This window comes from Trachemys scripta, chromosome 8, assembly GCF_013100865.1.
Source record: "Trachemys scripta elegans isolate TJP31775 chromosome 8, CAS_Tse_1.0, whole genome shotgun sequence".
NCBI lineage: Eukaryota > Metazoa > Chordata > Testudines > Emydidae > Trachemys > Trachemys scripta.
The window spans coordinates 52,506,846-52,529,962 of NC_048305.1; the positions used below are offsets into that span (position 1 = coordinate 52,506,846).

At 41.0% G+C, this 23,117-nt stretch overlaps 1 protein-coding gene across 6 annotated transcripts in view; it reads left to right on the plus strand.

Annotated features, from left to right (window-relative positions):
• The window catches only part of CEP350 (centrosomal protein 350), a 166,158-nt gene that overhangs the window by 103,184 nt on the left and 39,857 nt on the right, over positions 1–23,117 (plus strand). For 5 of the 6 annotated variants that reach the window (XM_034778216.1, XM_034778217.1, XM_034778218.1 and 2 more), the window contains 5 exons: positions 509–666; positions 5,586–5,708; positions 14,748–14,947; positions 17,221–17,432; positions 18,735–18,879. In XM_034778216.1, the coding sequence (XP_034634107.1) occupies positions 509–666; positions 5,586–5,708; positions 14,748–14,947; positions 17,221–17,432; positions 18,735–18,879 (838 nt within the window). The remainder of the gene's footprint in view (positions 1–508; positions 667–5,585; positions 5,709–14,747; positions 14,948–17,220; positions 17,433–18,734; positions 18,880–23,117) is intronic. The other variant, XM_034778219.1, reaches the window with a different exon arrangement.

Consider the following 23,117-nt stretch of genomic DNA (forward strand, 5'->3'; position numbering starts at 1 on the left):
AAGTTACAGAGCAGCAGAGTATTGAAGGGATTTATGCTGAATTTTAAAAATTGTTAGTATATGAAATAAGCTACCAAGCATCTGCAATAAGAACTAGTGCCTCAAGTTTCTAAAGTATTGTCAGTTTGGTGTTGGGTGGGAGATAAATATGGGGTAAATTAATAAAATAAAAAAGAAACTTTAAAAGGTTAAATAAAAAGAATTACCTGCCTTCTTTTTGGCTCTACAGTTTTCTCAGTAGAGGTTTCTTATGGATTTATTTTCTGATTGCTTAAAATTCCATTGTGTTTGAGTTTTAGTAACCTCAGGATAAACTCTAGATAGACTGCTTGGGTCCAAGGATTAACCTGACTAAAGCGGTGTGGTAATAATTATTGTTTATAGGGCCAAATTTTGTGTTTGACGCTGGAGAAAGGAGGAAAGCGGATCAGTATTCAAAAAGTTATTTTCTCACTCTTCACTCCAAGCCCATGATACTTTTCTTAATTTTGTTCTGCTTTTGTTGTAGGAGGTTCGCAGTGAGGATGATATAAAGCAGAGCAATGCTTCCAGCCCACTTCCAACTGATGTAGAGACCCGCAGCCCTTCCCCAATCTCCATCTCCAGTAGTGAGACTAGTAGCATCATGCAGAAGCTCAAGAAAATGCGTAGCCGAATGGATGAAAAGTAACTATTTTTATAAAAGTTTTGTTTATTTTAATAAAACTAGTAGCAGAAAATAAGTAAATGCTTTGCTTTATTAGCAATAGATGACACTGCCAAGGCTGCTCCCTTTTACTACAGCAGCACTTAAGTTTAAATGACCATGCCATTAATTTATATGAGGAGTTGAGTTCAGTAGAGTACAACTTGTGAAAGTGTCCCCTGCAGTTCAGTTCAGTTAGATCTTTAAGACTACTAAGATACAGTTCCTGTGTCTGTTTGGGCATCTCACTTTATCCCTTTCACTTTTTAAAGGGGAAATTTATGTAATAATGTTCTGATGTTACAGTACATCTGCCCTGCATTCTAACAGAAATCTCCTGGCACACTAGTTGACTTCAAATTCTGATTTGCAGATCACTGGCTAGCTGATCATATGGTCCTGGTTCTCCTTGTTTTTAACTGCTAAATTGCATTAAAAATCATCTAAAGATAAATTACTTTTCACTTAAGCAATTGCTGTAGATGGCATGAGGTGGTGTTTGACCATGAATGGGAAGGGGAGATGGTCTGAATGATCATGAAGGAAACAGCAGGCATTCCATGAGATAATCCTGCTGTTAATGTGTGGTCCATACACTGAGAAAAATTGAGAACATGTGAGCCACAGGCACTTACTGGAAAGCAGAATACAGTCTAAAAGGTGGGGTATTTAAATTCAGTTTCCTATTTTATTTTATAAATGGCTTTTACAGTATGCATGCTTAAAGGAGATACAACCTAATTGGAGGGCAGTAGATGCAGTACAATGAATAAAGAGATTCTGTCGGATCCAGAACTTCCTTCAGGGAATTTTGGATGGTATAAATTTCACAGTGAAATAACCCTTATTCCCTAAAGATTGGTATTAGCTATGGCTCTACATTCCTGGTGTACAAGGTAATGATGGAGCAAATTCATTGCTTCATGGTTAGTAAAATTTTTCCTTGAGGCATGCCTTTGTGTAATGTCTGTATAGTATATATGTTAAAGGATATAAATGTTGCAGAACCACTAGTTCCTTTTCTTATTTCATTGGTTAAGTATCACATTTTCAAGTCAGAAATGTTTAGGCCATCAAAGACTGCAACTTGAAGGGCATGTGAAAGATAATTTAATCAGAGCTTGTAGACAAACTCAAGCTGATCTGAACAGATGAGATATTTGTAAAATAGAAGTATGGAATTCTTCACTGAAAATCTGCAGAAGCAATTCAATATGGGAGTTTCTTGTTCTGCTTTAAAAGTCCCACATACATCTAAACGAAGTTAACTAATATGATTCCATGTGTCCACTAATCTTGGATATTAAACTACTATCTTGAAGTTACCATATAAAAAATATGTGGCCCTAACTGCCTTCAGCTCTTCTCTTTTGACCTTTAACTATGGGTCACCACTGTTAATAGACTTAAAATAATTGCTGTAAATAGCTTTAAACTTGTTACTAGTTAAGGTAATTATAGTTTAGTCCATATTATGCAGATTTTCTGCTGTTTTTTCTCTTTTTGTATCTATTATCCCAAGATGATGGGTCCAGAGAAAAGGTCATGAATCAAATGTTACACATCTTGTAATGACAAGATATCTATGACTCATTAGCATATTGGATACTTGAAAATGCCTGGGGAAGGGCATAAGTCATCCCAATGTTAGATTCTCAGTAACTATGGTAATGCAAGCTCAGATAGTGATGGGGCCCATATAATAGGAAAAAACATGACAGAAGGTCAATCTGATTTCACATTCTTTACCCACTTTGGGTCTAAAACAGGGGTGGGCAAACTACAGCCCAGGGGCCACATCCGGCCCTCCAGACATTTTAATCTGGCCTTCGAGCTCCAGCCAAGGAACAGGGTTGTGGGTTGCCCTACGCCGCACGGCTCTGAGAAGCAGTGGCATATCCCCCCTCTGGCTCCTATGGGTAGGGGCAGCCAAGGGGCTCTGCATGCTGACCCTGCCCCAAGCACCGCCCCCGCAGCTCCCATTGGCCAGGAACTGTGGCCAATGGGAGCTGCAGGGGCAGCGCCTGCAGACAGGGCAGAGCGCAGAGCCGCCTGGCCACGCCTCCTCATAGCAGCCAGGGGGAGGCATATTGCTGCTTCTCAAAGCTGCTTGAGGTAAGCGCCGCCCGGAGCCTGCACCCCTGACCCTCTCCTGCACCCTAACCCCCTGCCCCAGTGCTGATCCCCCTCCCACCCTCTGAACCCCTTGGTCCCAGCCCGGAGCACCCCCATGCACCCTCCAACCCCTCATTTCCAGCCCCACCCCAGAGCCCTCACCCCCAGCCAGAGTCCTCCCACTCAACCCCCCCCAGCCAGGAGCCCCTCCCGCACCCTGAACTCTTCATTTCTGGCCCCACCCCAGAGCTCAAACCCCCAGCTGGAGCCCTCACCTCCTCCCGCACCGCAACCCCCAATTTTGTGAGCATTCATGGCCTGCCATGCAGTTTCCATACCCAGATGTGGCCCTCAGGCCAAAAAGTTTGCCCACCCCTGGTCTAAAAGGAAGTCTTCTTACCCAGACTCCACTGATTAGTTTTGAGTGCCCTGAGACTTCAGTTCTCTTCTTTAAAGAAGAAACAGCATTCAGGACAACTGAGACACTTGTGACTATGAAGTCTTAAGGATCTGTGCCTCACACGTTAGTCATGCTGAACCAAGACCATCTTTATACAAGAATGGTTGAGATTGAAATATGCCCTAACATAGACAAATCCTTTTAGAATGAGGGGGGGCATCCTTTTTATGGGCAATAATGGATTCCAGAGTTCTCCAAAAAGAAAGGGTTTTTCTCCTGAATCTACTTTCTCCTCAGAACAAAAGAAGGTCTTTGAGTCTTCAAGGTTAAGAATCAGACAGATTGATCAGAAGAATGAAATTTCCAGTGGCGACAGACGCCATAATTCAGAATTGGTTCACAGTTCTTGAATTTTGAAATTGTACTTACCTTGATAACACAGTAGCTCTATACGAAGTATCATAGGTGACTGATACACTTTTTAATTGAAGTATTTTTATGCCAATATTTTTTTGGTAATATTTAATTTTCATCTTGTATTGTACTAGACATCTCTCTTCTTTCTCCAGGAGTGTAGATCATTAAATAATGCTTATCTTTACAGAAAAAGAGAGTTAATTACTGGCAGATAACTACCCCCATTGCAGTCTTATAAAATTGTTATAAAATCTTCAGCCTTGACACACAATACGTTCCACCTTTAAGATGATAGGAAAAGGCCTAATGATATTTTAGGTGCCAGTCAAAACAATTACCCTAGTTCAGTAGAATTTTCAAGACTGGCTAGCAGAATAGTTCCCTCCTTTACTGCTGCTCTGAGCAGTAAGAATGGAAATTGTGGCTTTGTGTGGTTTAATGTATCGTTCCAATGTTATCTCATTACTTCTTATGTTGTGGATTATGTATGTGTTTGGTAGAAGTTTAGGGCGGAGTAGCACTTTCTTTAAACTTAAATTAAACTTTTATTTTTGCCAAATAATGCAAAATGGATTATTTTTTTACATAATATTTTGCTACATGGCTCTGAAACTGTGTATTTGTTCATAAAAACCAGCATTGCAGACTGCAGTGTTCTCCCGAGGATGTAGCAAAGAATACTATTAAATCAAAGCTGTACAGCAAGACAGTATTGACAGAATTTTTGCGGGTGGGAAAGGGAAAGCCATCCCTTGAAAGAGAACTAATATTGAATTAGTCTAATTGCATAAGGTGCGGGAAAGAAACTGAATGATAAGAATTAACTAAAAGCAAACTGGGGAGGAAGAGGGCTTTAAAAGCCTGCTATACTTCAGACTGTAAAAGAATGCTGGACTTGCTGTACTCTGTGGCAAAGGAGAGATTCTTCTCACTTCTGTGACAGCTTCAGTACCTATCTTCTGCTAAGAAGGGAAGAGAAAAAGAGTTCTGTCTTAATCCTTGTGGTATGCATGTGAACAGGAGCATGCTCTGTCAAAGAGAATTAACACTTTTTTTCCCCTTGTGTCCTTTGCATATGCAGCTTCAACAATAATCATCCATGCACCATAGGAAATAGAGGAACTAACCTAATCTTTTGCTTTATCTTAACATGTTTCTTACCTTGCACTATAATAGTGAGCTATCTGTAGCATGGCTTTTTCCTCTGAATAACTTGTGGGGGCAACACTATATTTTAAGTATTATCATCCAACTAGCTTCAGGAATTTTGTAATATGAATGCAATTTTGTTGCACTCTAGTACTTTTAAGTGAAACAGGCAGTGTGTAAACCTGAAAAATGTGAGACCAAGTTAGTACTTTGCTGAGAATGAAAAATGGCAACATTTGCATTCCAGCTAGAAACAGATGGACCAGTGAACGTTTCAGGCTATTTTTCTGAATCGCTTCACTATTTTTGAACCAGGTGGTGCTACTAATTAGATCAGTGGCATTTACCTTTGGAAAAATTGTCTGATTCATGTTTGAACCTACAAGTGAAAATGTGTTTAGGGATCTCAGACTAGTACTATTGTCCATATCATAAAACAAGCAAGTCCTCTACTGAGGACTGGAATAGCAGGAGGTGCTAAAGACCCAGGATTGAGGTGTGTGCACAGAACTGCAAATGGAAACTTGTACACAAGCAACAAAATTATTAACAAAATCTAGGGGTGAAATTAACCTAGATAACAATATGAAAAGAAGCTTGCATTTAATTGACAGAATCAACTGTTACATTTTATGCATAGAAGTAGTTATGTTCTGTTGCCTTTGGAGTGACAACATACAATTTTTCTGTTTAAGATGAGGTGATGTAATCCATGTAATGTTAACACATTTTTAAAATTCTTAGTTAGTTGCTCTCCTTTTCTCGTTCTTTCTGTCTTTTTGATATCTTGGTTTTAAACTCTTCCTCCTTATTTTGTAGACACTGCTCTCCTGTTCACTACTTCTTCTCTGTCTTTACGTCTCACCACTGGGCCTCTCTCAGTGTCTGTTTTCCCAACCTCCATCCCAAATTCCAGCTGTATATCTACAACCAATTGGTCAGGTAACTGCACCTTTTTCAGTGGTGTACTCTTTGATGGAGCATGCTCTGTTCATTCCTAAACAGCCAGGAGGGGAGGCTCCTCATCAGAGTAGAATTCCAACACACTTTCCTCACTGTTTCCAAATTAATCTGCTATTGCTGATATATTTTCCTGAGCGGTAGGTAAGAACATGAAATGGACTGCTTATTATCGAGCTGCTGCAATGGAGCAGTAATTGAAAACTTTATCTAGCTCTGGGCTTCAAGTCTGTACACCTCAGCTTCTATTTAGTTATTGCATCAGTGTTTGGAGAGAGCCCCACATTTAACCTTTTAAACTGCACAAATAAGTTTTCCTTATTCAATGGTTTCTATTAACCTTTCAGAACTGATGGGTTAAAAAATACAGCATTAGCACAGTTAGTCTTTGAAAATAGTAATGGTGTGGTGTGAATGCCTTTCTCTCCCCCGCTTCCCACTGACAAAAAACAAAAAAAAACCCTCTTGCCCAGTATGTATTAGAGTTTTCATTGGATTATTTTCTCTAGAGATCCCTGCTCTATAGGATGCATGTGCACACCTGGTGTTACATTGGAACACTTTAGAATATAGCAAATATTGAGGTTGTATGCATATTCTCTTGTGGTTCAGACCATTGAATCCCCTAGGTTGTAAAAGGAACTACAGTTCCCACCCATCCCTTTCTTTTTTCTTACCACTGTAGATTGAAGGTCAAATCCCTTGTTCTCTCTAGGCTTCTTTTGGCTTGTTCAGCTAGTGTCATCATAGTTAATGTTTGTGTAGCTGTTAATTTTTATGGCAGGTTAATTGGTTCTCCATGTCATTCTTTGGATCCATGGGTTGATACAGTAGGCATGGTTTTGTCAGCTCCTGCTCTTTTGATTCCGTTTATTTCCATTGTCATAGTGGCTGAGTCTGAAAAGAATCTGAGGTTGAAGTAAAGATTTTTGTATTCAGAACAGTGTATCCAGTTCCTGGGTGAGTGATACTCCCCACAGAGGTATATGCTTTATGCAGATTTCCTCCACTTCCCCTCCCAAAATACTCAGAGTGGGAGTTCCACCTATGTATGTTGAAGAAAGTCCGACAGGCTAATCTGATTTTAGCTTAAATGTATTAATGAATAAGAGTCTGGAATATCTTCAGAGTCTAAAGATGCCTAGAAGTCCAACTTGAGAAATCACTGGGTTCAAGAATGCCTCAAGGACAAGAGTGCTCACTAGGCTGAGATACCACTATTCCGTCTCTTGGAAGGAAGAGGAGAAGACACATGATGTTTCTCTTGGTCCTTTATAGATTCCTGAAATAAGTTATGGAGGCTTTGGCCTCTCTGAAGATCAAGCTAGGATGCAGTTTAAGGTCTGCTCCAGGGTTCTCAAACCTATCAGGCATTTATGCAAAATCCTTCTGAAATAACCATAAGAGATCCACATGGCCTTGGACCTGTTAGCCCAACAATCTCAATCCTTTTCCCCTGAGTGGAGGAGAAAGAAGAAATAGAGAATAATCATTCAAGTAGCTGCTGCTTCATCCTCTTCAACTGATGAGTCTGTGCATACATACCATCCTTTTATGTCTCCATTTGATGACTTTAGGAAGTTTCAGGAGTTATTGAGTAGAATGGCAGAGGAGTTGTATATTTAAATTTGGATAATTCATGGAATGTCATTGCACCACTTGTTTACTATCATTCAGCTCTAGCAGAACACAGCAACTATCCCCTTATTCCTTCTGAGAACCTCTAACTATCATCCACCTCTATTCCACAGACATTTAACCCTGCTGATAATCACCAAATCCCAGAACTCTTCTTGTGGCAGTTAATAAGAAAACAAAGCAAAGAAGGGTTAACCCATCATGATCAGAATGTTGGGGAAGTAATTGTATTCCTCTGTTGTGCTTCAGAAGAGAATAAGGATTCATCAAGTGATATTGGAACAGTACAATTTCTTGCCTGGGACAGACTTCTCCTATTAATGGACCGGCTTCCAAAATAGTTGAAAAAAGAAGCCAGGGTAGGTTGTGCCTGAAGATCAAAAGGAGCCAAAGCATGTCTCTCATGTGGCTTGATTCCTTAGATTCAACTCACTTGGTAGTCATGGCAGTGACTTAGCAATGAATTATGTCTAAGGAGCCCAGACATTCCACAAGATGTTCTAGCAAGTAGAAATACCTTCCTTTTGAGGCCTCTCCACATATTTAATGAGAAGACAGATTATATAATGGAAGAGAGAAAGATTCTAGGTCGTCTTGGAAATTTTTGACTGGATTGATCCTCCTACAGGAAAAAGCTAACTTTCCAGTATCCAGGTGCAGCAGAGCAATCATCTGAACACTTCGAGAAACCACCATCAGAAACTGTCATTCTAGCAGAAACAACTTTAGTTAGCAGAGATAAAGGAACTTATCTACAGCTTGGTGGTCTGCGCCAGTGGCTCCCAAAGCTTATTGGTTCATGTACCACCAATTTAAAAAAAAAATGTATGAAGTGAATGGACGGAATATCAAGCTCATACTACCCATGGTACATGAGCCATATAGTTTGGCAACCCCTCATCTAGGTACGGGTTTTGAGGCAGCAAATTTAAAATGCATACAAGAGCCTTAAGATAATAAATGTGACAGGTTATTTTCCTTTCTGCTTAGGGAACCAACTTCTTTCTTTATTTTTCATGAATCATAGAGTTGGAATTACCTCAGACAGATGGGTGGTTGAGGTTGGTTTCAAAAAGATTACGCCATCTTATTACACTCTATGCTTCTTACCAATCTTTTCTGACCAGTTACTAAAATATACTGAAAAGTAACTGTCTTATTTAATTGGAAAAAGATAGCATATGTCACCTCTGTGGCCTACTTAAACAGATTAGGGTGGGCTGAAGGAGTTGAGCTTCATCCTGTTCCATGGGGGTCAGAGGAACTTTTTGCAATCTAGTAACCAGCTGGCTGTCCAGTTTAGCTGATCATTTATGTGATTTGGCTTTAAATCTGAAGACCTTGTACCAGGAAAATTATCTCTGAATCCTGCTGTGTTCCAATCGATAATATGCTCATTGACTCTTAACACATCGGTCTGTTTTGTAGCAGCAGCAAGGTAACACTTTTTTTTTTTTTTTTTTTTTTTTTAATAAAAAGAGTCCAGTGGCACCTTAAAGACTAACAGATTTATTTGGGCATAAGCTTTCATGGGTAAAAAACCACTTCTTCAGATGCATGGAGTGAAAATTACAGATGCAGGCATTGTATAATGACACATGAAGAGAAGGGAGTTACCTCACAAATGGAGAACCAATGTTGACAGGGCCAATTCGATCAGGGTGGATGTAATCCACTCCCAATGATAGATGAGGAGGTGTCAATTCCAGGAGAGGCAAAGCTGCTTTTATAATGAGCCAGCCACTCCCAGTCCCTATTCAAGCCCAAATTAATTGTGTTAAATTTGCAAATGAATTTTAGTTCTGCTGTTTCTCTTTGAAGTCTGTTTTTGAAGTTTTCTTGTTCAAGTACAGCTACTTTTAAATCTGTTATAGAATGTCCAGGAAGATTGAAGTGTTCTCCTACTGGCTTTTGTATGTTACCATTCCTGATGTCCGATTTGTGTCCATTTATTCTTTTACGTAGGGACTGTCCTGTTTGGCCAATGTAATCAAAGGGACTGACAAAGGAGGTGCTGTAGTCATAAAGAACTGGTTGGATTATGAACAGGAGGCTGCCAGGCAACTCTCCAACACCACATTTTACAGACCACTCTCCTCTGATCCCACTGAGGAGTACCAAAAGAAAATATACCATCTGCTCAAGAAACTCCCTGCTACAGCACGGGAACAAATCTACACGGACACCCCCAGACCCCCGACCAGGGGTATTCTATCTACTACCCAAGAGCCATAAACCTGGAAACCCTGGATGCCCCAGCATCTCAGGCATCAGCACTCTTACAGCAGGATTATCTAGCTATTTGGACTCTCTCCTCAGACCCTACGCTACCAGCACTCCTAGCTTTCTTCGAGACACCACCGACTTCCTGAGGAAACTACAATGCATCGGTGATCTTCCTGAAAACACTATCCTGGTCACCATGGATGTAGAAGCTCTTTACGCCAGTATTCCACATGAGGATGGACTACAAGCTGTCAGGAACAGTATCCTTCATGAGGCTACAACACACCTGGTGGATGAGCTTTGTGACTTTGTCCTCACCCACAACCATTTCAGATTTGGGGACAACTTATACCTTCAAGTCAGTGGCACTGCTATGGGTACCCGCATGGCCCCACAGTATGTCAACATTTTTATGGCTGACTTAGAACAACTCTTCCTCAGCACTCGTCCCCTAGTGCCCCTCCTCTGCTTGCGCTACATTGATGACATCTTCATCATATGGACCCACGGGAAGGAGGCTCTTGAAGAATTTCACCTGGATTTCAATGATTTCCACACCACCATCAACCTCAACTTGGACCAGTCAACACAAGAGATTCACTTCCTGGACACTACAGTGCTAATAAGTGATGGTCACATAAACGCCACCCTATACCGGAAACCTACTGACCGCTATACTTACCTACATGTCTCCAGTTTCCATCCAGGACACATCACACGATCCATTGTCTACAGCCAGGCCCTAAGATACAACCGAATTTGCTCCAATCCCTCAGACAGAGACAAATACCTACAAGATCTTTATCAAGCATTCTTAAAACTACAGTACCCACTTGGGGAAGTGAGGAAACAGATTGACAGAGCAAGACGGGTATCCAGAAATCACCTACTACAGGACAGCCCCAACAAGGAAAATAACAGAACACCACTGGCCATCACGTACAGCCCCCAACTAAAACCTCTCCAGCACATTATCAACGATCTACAACCTATCCTGGAAAACGATCCCTCACTCTCACAGACCTTGGGAGGCAGGACAGTCCTCACTTGCAGACAGCCCCCCCAACTTGAAGCAAATACTCATCAACTACACACCACACCACAGAAACACTAACCCAGGAACCAATCCCTGTAGCAAACCTCGTTACCTACTCTGTCCCTATATCTACTCAGGCGACACCATCAGAGAACCCAACCACATCAGCCACACCATCAGAGGCTCATTCACCTGCACGTCTACTAATGTTATATATGCCATCATGTGCCAGCAATGCCCCTCTGCCATGTACATTGGCCAAATCGGACAGTCCCTATGTAAAAGAATAAATGGACACAAATCGGACATCGGGAATGATAACATACAAAAGCCAGTAGGAGAACACTTCGATCTTCCTGGACATTCTATAACAGATTTAAAAGTAGCTGTACTTGAACAAAAAAACTTCAAAAACAGACTTCAAAGAGAAACAGCAGAACTAAAATTCATTTGCAAATTTAACATCATTAATTTGAATAGGGACTGGGAGTGGCTGGCTCATTATAAAAGCAGCTTTGCCTCTCCTGGAATTGACACCTCCTCATCTATTATTGAGAGTGGATTACATCCACCCTGATTGAATTGGCCCTGTCAACACTGGTTCTCCACTTGTGAGGTAACTCCCTTCTCTTCATGTGTCATTATATAATGTCTGCAGCTGTAATTTTCACTCCATGCATCTGAAGAAGTGGTTTTTTAACCCATGAAAGCTTATGCCCAAATAAATCTTAGTCTTCAAGGTGCCACTGGACTCCTTGTTGTTTTTGTGGACATAGACTAACACGGCCACTCCCTGATACTTGACTTTATTCAAAGGCGATTGCCACAGATGCCTGTCACAGCAGTGCCCAAAGGGTCTGTTTTTATACACTTTCCCTTCTGTGCCCCTTCTAATAAAAATGATTCAGAAAATAGAGAGCCAGAGAACATAATCTTAGTGGCACCCCATTGTTTGCAGTGGTCTTGTAGCCTTATTGGTCCCAGAATATGAGACAACATACGTGATATAATATCTTTTATTCGACCAACTTCTGTTCGTGGAAGATATAAGCTCTTGAGCTAAACAGAACTCTACCTCAGGTCTGAGGGATGGAAGCAGAATGTCTTAGCTAAATACAAGTTAAGCAGAAGGGATAAGTGTGTTGGAGGTCATCGCTTGAAATGAAGTGGGTTATTGAGGGTTAGATTGTTATGCATAAAGGGTTTGAAATGGGCAATTAAGGATAGCAAACAGTGCAGTGTTCTAAATAGTTGTAATGAGTCATAAAACCAGTGTCCCTGTTAAGTGCATGTTTTTTGGTAGCTAGCAGAGTTATGAATGTAAGTTTCCAGGCTTGCCTTTTGGAGGTATTGTGCAGGTTTCCCTTGAGGACAAGTACTGAAAAATCACCTTAGGAGTGATCGCTGTGTGAAAAATGTTCCCCCATGGATGATAAGATATTTTTGTCGTCTTCTGTCATTTTTCTATCTGAGCTCATTCAAGAGTGCAGTGATTGTCTGGTTTCACCCACTTAGTTGTTAATGAGGCATTAGATGCACTGGATAAAGTACACCTCATGTGACAAACATACGTAGGACCCATGAATCTTGAATATGTGTTGTGAGGGATATTAATCATCATAACAGTGGAGATATGTCTGGAGGTTTTGCATCTTGTTCTGGCAGGGTCTGGTGCCGCTTTGAGTTGGCGTGTACTGGTCTATGGGGCGCATGTTTCTGATGATGAGCTGGGCAAGGTTGGTGGGTTGTTTGAAGGCCAGAAGAAGGGGGTTCAGGAAGGATTTCTTTCAGGATGTGTCCCTATCAAATATGGGTTGTGACTGTTTGATGATACCCCATAAGAGTTTCAGTGTGGGGTAGTAAGTAACAACTAGGGGTGTGCGGACAGGGTTTTTTTCTTTTCTGTATTGAAATAGGTTCTCCCAGTGTTTTTGGGTGGCCCTTTCCATGATGTGATCTACTTCTCTGGTGGAGTGTCCTTGTTTAGTGAAGGCACACTTTCAATGTGTTTAGGTGTGCATCTTGGACTTTCTCTTTGGAGCAAATTATGTGATATCTGAGTGCCTAGTAAATAACACATTATTTGGTGTGTCTGGAATGGTTGCTGGATCTGTGGAGGTAAGTGTGGTGATCAGTGGGTTTCTTGTGTATAGTTGTTTGTAGGGTTCCATTATTTAAGCTAATCATGGTGTCCAGGAAATGGATGCTGGTATGGAAGTGTTCTAGCACCCCACTGGAAGATGAGACTCTGGTTTTCACTGCTCATGCATTTACCTAACTACCTTTTGACTGTTATGACAACTGGACTTGTACTTCTGGAATCCAGTCAGCCACAAAGAACTGGGAATTTGAAACGCATCAGCCTGGCTGCTGAATGAAGCAAGACAGAGGTAGTTATCGTAATGAGGTCATTGTCACCTAATTGGTCAAAGTTTCTGGGTCAAGGACCTACTTGACTAACTGGAATGGCTATGACATGCATAATTGAAAACAGGGAATAAAACGTTAAACAGTCTTGGTGAAGAAACAAATGTGGACTCCATGGTGATCCAAGTATTGTCAATTACAGTTCCCTCAAGATGCCCTATCCAGCGGTTTTGTACTAGGACCTTAAAGGTATATACATAGGCCCTAAATTCAGTTATTTGCTGCCAGGTAGAGGGATCACTTGTAGGTCAGCAACATGTATCATATCATATTTTTTCCAAAGTACTGAAGAAACTCAGACCTCCAAAGAGGTTAATATGTCCAACATGGAGTCTCAATTTAATCTTAAAACCCCTCATTTCACATCCCTTTGCACAATTAAACTAAGTTTCTCTATACTGATTTAGTCTTAGTGTGTTTAATGATACCAATCACATCTCCATGCCAAGTATAAGAGATTCTGAGTACTTTACATGTGAATTATAAATATGTCCCCAAGGACAAAATAATACTGAGAATCGAGGAGAAATTCATCCCCTTCAAAGGTGGTCAGTGTTCCACAGAGCCCAAGATCTAGTTCTACCTTCCTTCTACCTCCATTTCACAATGCAGGAAAGAGAAGCTGTGGCACACCCTGGATGTCTGATGGCTTCTGAAAATATATCTTCATATAATTATTCAGAAAATCTAATTTTTTATTTTGGAGCTTCCGTGTAGTTAACTGAAGGAAGAAAGCATGCGAAGACACCATTTCCAAGAGCAGGGATCCAGACAGACAATATTAAAAGAAGGGTTACTTATCAGTACCTATAATTCTTCAAGTGGATTGTCAGTATGGAACCATATGCTCTCTTCTTGTGGTTGCTTGTGTATTTGGAAAGAACTTGAGACATTTAGGATTGCAGTATCTTCTATACCAGTGAGGACAGTTGGGAGAATGTTGGGATCCTTGAAAAAGAATGCTCAAGATCCCAATGGTCACTATTTTCTAGAGGGTTCTTTCTGATTTAATGTCAACAGCCTTTTTGCATGCCCAGGAGTGGGGACCACTACAGACAATCTGTTCAAATTGGTTACTGGTGAGTAACCCTTCTATGTATAACTACAGTATTTAAAATCCTCAAAATGTATAGGTGATTAGCTCCCTCCAGATTAGTGATCTGCTTATCATACTGTATTATAAAAGCTGGGCCTCAGAGTTATCCTAAGTGACCAGAACTTAATTATGTCTTTGTTGGCTTTCTGCTTAGTGGGCCTGGTACTAGGTCAAGCTTGAAACCTCTTTGAAGGGAACAAGCATTTAAAGAATTCAAAACGGCGGTGGGCCTCTTAATACATTAAGAATTTGCCATCATAGTTTTTACATTAAAGACTTGCCCACTTCTTATAGAAAGGAAATGTGCGGAAAGATGTGAATTGGAAGACACCTGTTACGCTTCTGATTTTTTTCTGTGCTGTTCTAAATAATTTGTCAATGAACAGCAATAAGTCCTACAGGGTAGTAACAATAAGTCACTTGCCTCCTTTTATTATATAGTTTTTTGGAGATCTATGGAACGTCACAACATTGATATTGTCTTAGAAAATTACTTCTATTTATACACGTCTATACATTGTGATGATAGAGCATCTTGCCATTGGGTCTTTTGGCTGTGGTAGACTGTTTTCCCATTGTCTTCTGATATGTTTATCAGGTTCCTGACTAAGCGAGAACAGAAGCTGATGCAGCGGCGACAACATGCTGAAGAACTGCTGGAGTGGAAGCGCCGTCTAGATGCAGAGGAAGCAGAGATACGTCGGATGGAGAAACAAGCCTTAGCTGCTTGGGACAAAGAAAGACTCAAAACAAAAACAGCCAAGAAGGAACTGGGGGACCAGAGAGCTGAGCCCAAAGGTAAAACCATGTCCTGCTCAAAGAGTGACCCAGTGCAAATAATGACTGGGGCAAAACATAGCATATCAAACTATTAGCCTCTGGTAAGCTCATATTTTTGTATTTTATTGATGTGTGGTGGTGATTGTTCCTCTCTGGACACAGAATTGTGTTCTGTCCTCTGCTCTTTATTATCTTCTACCTCTTATCACCTTTAACCTTAGCTACCACTTTTACGTTGATATTCAACACATATCTTTAATGACTTTGTTCACCCTCACTTCTTGCATTGACCAAGTAAATGTGTTGCTTTGTTTCAACTTTCCAGAGCTAAATACCTCTGATAGAATTGCTTCTCTTATACAAGATGAGCTTTCTCAAGCGCCACTCCATCTTCTCCTCAACTCAAAGCTTTTGGCCTCCAATAGCCTTATCTTGGTGACATCTTTGACGCTGTACCCTTCTTCATATTCTACATGTTATATCTTGAAATACACCTGAAACCGCCTCTGCAATTTTATCCATGTGTCTCGGTGCCTCTCTTTGTCTCTGTTGTTCTAATCCAGACCTTTATCTTTTTGCCTTAACTGCTGCAACTCTATTGGCTCCAGGTACCAGCTCTCCAAACTTTAGTATTTGTACAATGCCACTGTCTACTGCCTGTCATCTCGTGTGTACAGAGAAGCGTGGACACATCATTCATATATTTCAGGATCCAGTTTAAATTTTATTTTTTTCTTTTTAAAACACAAATACCATGGTCTTTCACCCAGCCTGCTTCACAAACATTCACTCTTAAATCCCCTTTCCACTTCAGTACTGTTCTCTTCCATCTCCCTACCAGCCATCTTACTACCACTGCGATTCCTGCCATCAGAGGGAGCCTTCTCCTGCCTCACAGTTTGTATTTCAGATCAGTGAAAAGCTGTTTATCTTCCCTGCCTTTGACTTTTATTTTCTCTTGCTATTTTATTAACTCTGCAACTATACATGACTAAAGTATTTTTGGATGCAGTTTGTATGAAAGGTTCTTCTGTATGCAAAATAAACTTGCTTCGATGCAGCTCCCAAAACGAGTCTCATTCAGTCTTCCTATGGCAGTTTGTCGCTTCAGCATGAGGTATAGAGGGCAGGGAGTCTAAGTGAAGAAAATACTGGTATCTTCAAGGATTGTCCCAGAGGATCTTAATTTTCCTTTCTCCCCTCACCAAATAAAGCACATCTTTCGAATCTATGAGGCAGTTAAGTGTTATGGTCATTTTCACCCGTCATTGCAAACTCCCACTTGAACGTCACTCAGCTCTATGACAATTAAAAAAGAATGGTGAAATATAAAGTTTTAGTGAACAAAAACTCCAATGTGTTGAATGTAAAAAGTAAATGTATTTGTATTCCCTCCACTAATTTTATCTACCTACCAGGGTTGGAGCACAGTCAGCCTGGAGAATGGACTAAGGTGATTCCTTTCCCCAGCCTCTGCCCCAATATTGAGTAATTTTCTAAGGCTTTTTTCAATAGTACTCTATATCCTATAAAAGTTAGAAAACAGGAATTTTATAACTCAGTCCTGATTTCTGGATTCTGTCTGTCATCTGCCAAGAGTTGATGAAATCATAACATCTAAAATAGTGCAAGAAGCATTTTCCCATTGTTTCCCCTGTTTTAGGTTTGTCCACAACTGTTTCAGGGGAAGCACAGAATTTAATTTTGAACTCAGGATTTGGTTTTCAACCAAGCACAGCTAACCATGCAATATTGTTGAGGGGTGAGGAATTATTTCCATAGGCAGATTCCATGCTCCAGCATTGGTTTCTGGCAGTTGACTTCACTACCTCCATGACTGCTGAAGGTTGTAATTGAATAGTTTGGGGGATGTTGGAAGATGTTCAAGAACCACAGAGTTTTTGGAAAATGTTAATTTAGAATATGCTGAAATCCCTTTGTTTTAGGCATCCAGCAGCCACTACTAACATTTGGCATTTTGTTTTATTGAAATTCCTTAATTAAATATCTCCTTGTTAAACAATTCAATACCATATAATGTGAAGTAACACTATGCAATCAGAATGGTGTAAACTTGAAAGCTTGTCTTTCACCCACAGAAATTGGTGCAAATATTACCTCACCCACCTTGTTTCTTTACTGTACAATCTGGCATTTAAACACAGCTTGTGACTGATTTTGTTTGATCAAATGCAGTAATCAAAACTACCTTAGATGCATGTAAATAGTGCAAGTTCTTGCTTGGCTGACTATACTGTGTGCTCTCTTTTACCTCCACTGTCTCATTTCAGAAACAGCCAGTGAAGAGGAGTCTCCATTGCTTTCCTATACTCGTGTAAACAGTGAAAGCTCTGTCCCAGAAGAACTAGGCAGTCCAGCTGGTGAACCTGTCCAATCAGAGGCTGTGGACCAAGGGAAGCCAGTAAGCCCAGATCATAGTACACTTACTGAAGAAATGGTTTACTCACAGGATCTAGAGTCTGCTACCTCGCCAGGCAAGCTTGTGAGTGAACTTTATCCTTTACCCTTACGTGTTCTAGTACTAGTAAAGAATCATCAGAAGAGAAGTAGAAAATAAACTTTCTAGTAGACATTTAAAGCTTTCTACACAGAGATTAAACTGTTTTCATAGCTGTAATGCTATATCTGAGGCTGTCAATAAATATTGCACTCACATACTTTCTTTAAAATCTTTAGGGGAAAAAATTATTTGGGAATGGGGTCAGTTAAGCATTTTTAACTTGTGTGCAGACTTACAACAGATTTTGAATGTGCCAGTGGGGCTACGCAGCATAATCAGTGGAATGCTAGCCCAGCATACCAGTATGGTTTGGATGGATGATAGTTTCTCACGATTATATCAGGCACAGGAAGCTAATACTATGATTTTGATTTGAGTAATGCATTATGAAGTGTTTGTAGATATTCCATAGCATCAGGAATACAGCTGTGCCTCACACATAGTCTTGCAGGTTACAACATATAATGCCAGCTTGCTAGATAATTCTGGCTTTCTGCTCTGTTCAAAGTATTATGTCTGCTTGGCTTTGTAAATTGCATCATGGTAATTCTTGTTATCTGGGCTTTATACCTGGATGAAGCTGTGAGGCTAAATAGGCTGTGTCAGCCACTGTCTGTGGAGACACTGCTCATCTCGACTTGCATTGAGTTTTACAAACACTTTTTCCTCTGGGAAAGTCCATTTAGAATGTGCAGCTGAAGACCTAGTGCAGTATAACATCTAATGTGCCAAAGGTTGTATTCTCTGTGGGTAAAAGGGCCGTGACAAGCATACTGTTAGTGCTGTAAATAGATATCTGGAAGAGAATCTGCCCTTAAGAGAAGTTTTGCCTGGCTGGAAGTTGAGCCTGTGTTGTGGTGGTTGATGTAGGGTAATGCCTTGCACTTCCTTGTATTGAGAGATGTCCTTTCAGTTTAGCAGGTATAGTTGGCAGCAGTTTTTACAAAAGTGTGGTTGCATCAACAAATATTCTAATCTGAAGCATACAAGTTTTCTTGTATAGCAATAAACTAGACCATGTAAGGCAGAATTACTGAGGTCCAGGCTCAAGATAAATGTCAGCTTTTGCTACTTTAGGTAGTTTTGTTCTGATACATAATACATTAACAAAAGCTTTATCTTTCTCAGTGTATCTGGATAGGTAGTTAGCTATTTGTTGTTGCTAAAGATTTATGACTAGAGAATACTTTCTTTCCTTGTAATTAACTCTTGTTGACAGTGATCTCATACTTTTAAATTAAGCTTCACAAGTAGTTACTTATTTTTTCTTTCGTCTTTGAACAGTCTCCTTCCAAAAGCAGTACATCTATGTCAAAGCAGGATTCCATCAAAGGAAGCCACAGAACTGGAGGGCAGCTGCATTTACCTGTGAAATCCCATCAAGTATCCCACAGTTGGTCTGATGAGTCTTTATCCATGACACAGTCAGGTAAGATTGAAGATATCAAGAATACATTGTCTTGTGTTTAAATTCATTTCTCATATTCTTTGTTTTTGCAACCCAGTAAATTAACTCATAAATCTAATTAAGTAAACTGAAAATATTTGAAATTGCAGTGACTTCAGGATTCTGTGGGAAGGTTTTTATATTAAAGTTGATCACTTCAGTATACAGCAATGAACAAAGTTTCCTAAATTGTGATGTCATTAACTGTTCTAGAAGCAATACAGAGCCTGAAAATCTGGTCTTAGAAGTTGGAGGAAATGATCTTTCAGATTCTTTGTTTTAAACCATATTGAGTTTGTGTACTTAAACACGCACGCCCACTGATATGAATGAGATCTTAAACATGTTGTTTTATTCATCAGTTCACTTTTATTGAAGCCGATGTTACTGACTTGGGGAACCCCGTTCAGAATACTTTGACTTAGTTATTCATACCTAGGGATATTCTGCAGTTTGTGAGCATCAGAATGCCACCTTCATTGTAGGGAAGCTTGCACTGGGGTTGTATGTCTGTGCTTCATCTGCTCTGTAGGATGTAGTTTATCATCCTCTTAGTTGCTCTACCTGACAACCTTTACCAGTAAGGAATTGTTTTTAAAAAATGGAAAAGGAGGAAATTGAAGCAAAATTCCTCTAACAGCAAATGACTTGCATTAAAATTAATCCTGAATTTAGAATGTGTGCACTTCTATACAAACAGCAGAAAGTGTCGGCCACCGTCAATGCAAAAAAGTTAACACCTGGCATAGTATATTACAGGTGGAGCTGGTAATACCAACCTATTAAGGTTGCCTGATATTTCCATTATAAGACCGTGTGTTTGGTTGTTTGCAGTTTTGACAAACTTTAACCGTTCGGGCTGCAATTTTCCATGCTGGATATTTGCTTCAGACTGAATTTTCTTAGAAAATTTAAGCCAAAATGGTTCTGGTGTTTCTGAAATCAAGGCTAGGGAAAAATACATTGTTTTGCCCATGTAGAAAAATTCTGGCGCACTTTTTTGAGAAGCTGTAGAGCAAGGACTTTGGAGCAAAGACTTGAAATTTGACAGAGGGGTTGCCTTTGTGTTAAGAATATGCCTTTTTGCCTTCCCTATGGAAATCCACCCAAATTTGGCCAAGTTATAAGCATTGGAAAAATCAATACACACATGCTCAATAGAGACTTCCTAGAGTTTAGCACAAGGATCTCAAACTCAAATCACCACGAGGGTCACATAAGGACTAGTACATTGGCCCGAGGGCTACATCACTGAAACCTTTTCATACAACAATACAAAAGTATAGTCAAAAATGAAAAAAAATGAAGAGTAATATAGTACGCTATTAAAAGTCAATGTGTTAACTTTTTTTAAACTGTAATGCCGCGCCTCTTCCCGCCCCCTCCCTGCCCCTATTCCAACCCCTTCCCCAAATCCCCACCCCGGCCCCGCCTCTTCTCTGCCTCCTCCCCTGAGTGCACTGGGTCCCCGCTCCTCCCCTCTCCCTCCTGGAAAGTCCTAAGCGCTGCCAAACAGCTGTTTGGCAACAGGAGGACCTGGGAAGTAGGTGGAGGAGCAGGGACGTGGCGCCCGGGGGGAGAGGGAGAGCTTGGCTGCTGGTGGAGTCGGCGCCTATGGCAGGCCACAATGCGGCCCGCGGCCCACGTGTTTGAGACCCCTAGTTTAGCAGCTAGGATCTCCAAAAGTTCTGAGGCAAGAGAACTGGGAGTGGCTGGGTAAAACAACTGCTATAAGGAGCTAGAAGGTTGTAGAGAGACACTGAGATAGGCCAAAGAGCCCAGGGAGGAAGACTGGGATTGAAAGCTAATGGGGATACAGAGGGAGGAAGAGAGACAGGGCGGGGGGGACTGGGACTGGTGATAAAATGGGACTGGGAGTAAGGTGCTTGTGGGGGAAGACTTGGACAAGGAGTCTGGAGGGGGAGAATTGGGATGAAGAGTCCAGAAGGGATTCTAGGACTGACTGGGCAAGGCCACTGGGACTGGGAGGAGAAGCCTGAGGGTTGAAGACTTCGACTGGCTAAGTGAAGAGAATGGGACTGGGACAAGGTGCTAGGGGGGAAAGAGATGGGACTGAGACAAGTTTGAAGGGACAGAAGAATCTGTGCCCACTAGACATGCTCCCTTCCAGAGCTTGGACTAGAACCCAAGATCCCTAAGTTTCACTTTTCCTCTGCTGTCAGTCGTACCTGTGGAACCCACTGGCAAAGTGTCTCATCTCCCTTTAGTGCTGGTCCATATAGAGGATGACAACCTACTGATGCTATCAGTTACTCTGTTAGCTCAAAGGGAAGAGGTTTCTGTGGTGTATCAACAGTTCCAGCCCTGCTGATGACCTATGCGAGTGGCAGTCTGATGCCACATGATGGAATTTGCGGTTTTTCAGCTTGCCTTTTAAAAATCTAGGAGATCACACACAAAAAAGCTACACACAAGAACATTAAAGTTTAATAAAGACAAATGCAAAGTGCTCCACTTAGGAAGGAACAATCAGTTTCACACATACAGAATGGGAAGAGACTGTCTAGGAAGGAGTATGGCAGAAAGGGATCTAGGGGTTATAGTGGACCACAAGCTAAATATGAGTCAACAGTGTGATGCTGTTGCAAAAAAGCAAATGTGATTCTGGGATGCATTAACAGGTGTGTTGTGAGCAAGACACGAGAAGTCATTCTTCCGCTCTACTCTGCGCTGGTTAGGCCTCAACTGGAGTATTGTGTCCAGTTCTGGGCACCGCATTTCAAGAAAGATGTGGAGAAATTGGAGAGGGTCCAGAGAAGAGCAACAAGAATGATTAAAGGTCTAGAGAACACAATCTATGAAGGAAGGCTGAAAGAATTGGGTTTATTTAGTTTGGAAAAGAGACGACTGATAGGGGACATGCTAGCAGTTTTCAGGTATCTAAAAGGGGGTCATAAGTAGGTGGGAGAAAACTTGTTCATCTTAGCCTCTAAGGATAGAACAAGAAGCAGTGGGCTTAAACTGCAGCAAGGGAGGTTTAGGTTGGACATTAGGAAAAAGTTCCTAACTGTCAGGGTGGTTAAACACTGGAATAGACTGTCTAGGGAGGTTGTGAATCTCCATCTCTGGAGATATTTAAGAGTAGGTTAGATAAATGTCTATTTGGTCCTGCCATGAGGGCAGGGGACTGGACTCGATGACCTCTCGAGGTCCCTTCCAGTCCTAGTCTATGAATCTATGAATTAAGGTTGCACAATGAAGCAGTCAGAAGCTAGGAAAAGCCAGAATTAATGTAGCCTGTGCACCCTTAATTTGTCTTCCTCGTGTGTATGCATTATGATACAGTCTTTAATTACATGATCATGTACTATTTTTTCCACATGACTCCTGCCTCCACAAGTGAACAGGATGGAAGGTGCTCATGTAATGAGCAGCTATTCAATATTTTATTTTATTTTCATTGTGCATTGTGTGGCCTTAAGCCTCATTTGCTGGACACTATTCAAACCCTGCTCTGAAGACAGAATTATTAATTCATTCATGGACTGTACTGTAGTGCTCATCACATAGTATCAGAATACTTCACAAACGTCATTTTTACAACTTCCCTGTGCGAAGAGAAGGTGGTATTATCCCCCATTTTACAGATGGGGAAGTGAGGCACAGACAGTAAGGTCAAAGGTGTCCACTAATTTTGGGTGCCCAGTTTGAGGCATCTAGGACCTGTTTTTCAGAGTACTTTTCATTACATAGCACTTTCTATGCTCAAAGCACAGCTCTCATTGACTTCAGTTGCAGCTGTGAGCACTCAGCACTTCTGCAAATCAAACCTCCAGGGTCTCAAATTAGGCACCCAGAAAATGAGGAATATCTAATTAGTGACCACCTATGAGAAGTTTGGTTTAAGTGACCTGCCTGAAGTGACAGGAACTCTGTGGGAGAGGCAGGGATAGAATTCAGTTCTCTGGGCCAGCATTTCATTGCCTTTAACCATGAGATCATCCCTTCTTTTTCTGCAATCCCCTGCCTCATTCACTGCAGACCTTCCAACTTCTGCAACAAATGAAGCAGGGGTCCTCTACATATCCCCACAGCAGGTCCCTCTCCACAGCAGGTCCATCCTGTACACTGAATGAGGTGGGGGTTACATGGAAAAAAATAGTGTGTAATCATGTAAGTTAAACATGTATCATAAAGAATAAGCAAAATGGACCAAATTGAGGCTGCATAGGCAACCTTAATTCTGAAATTTCCTAGCT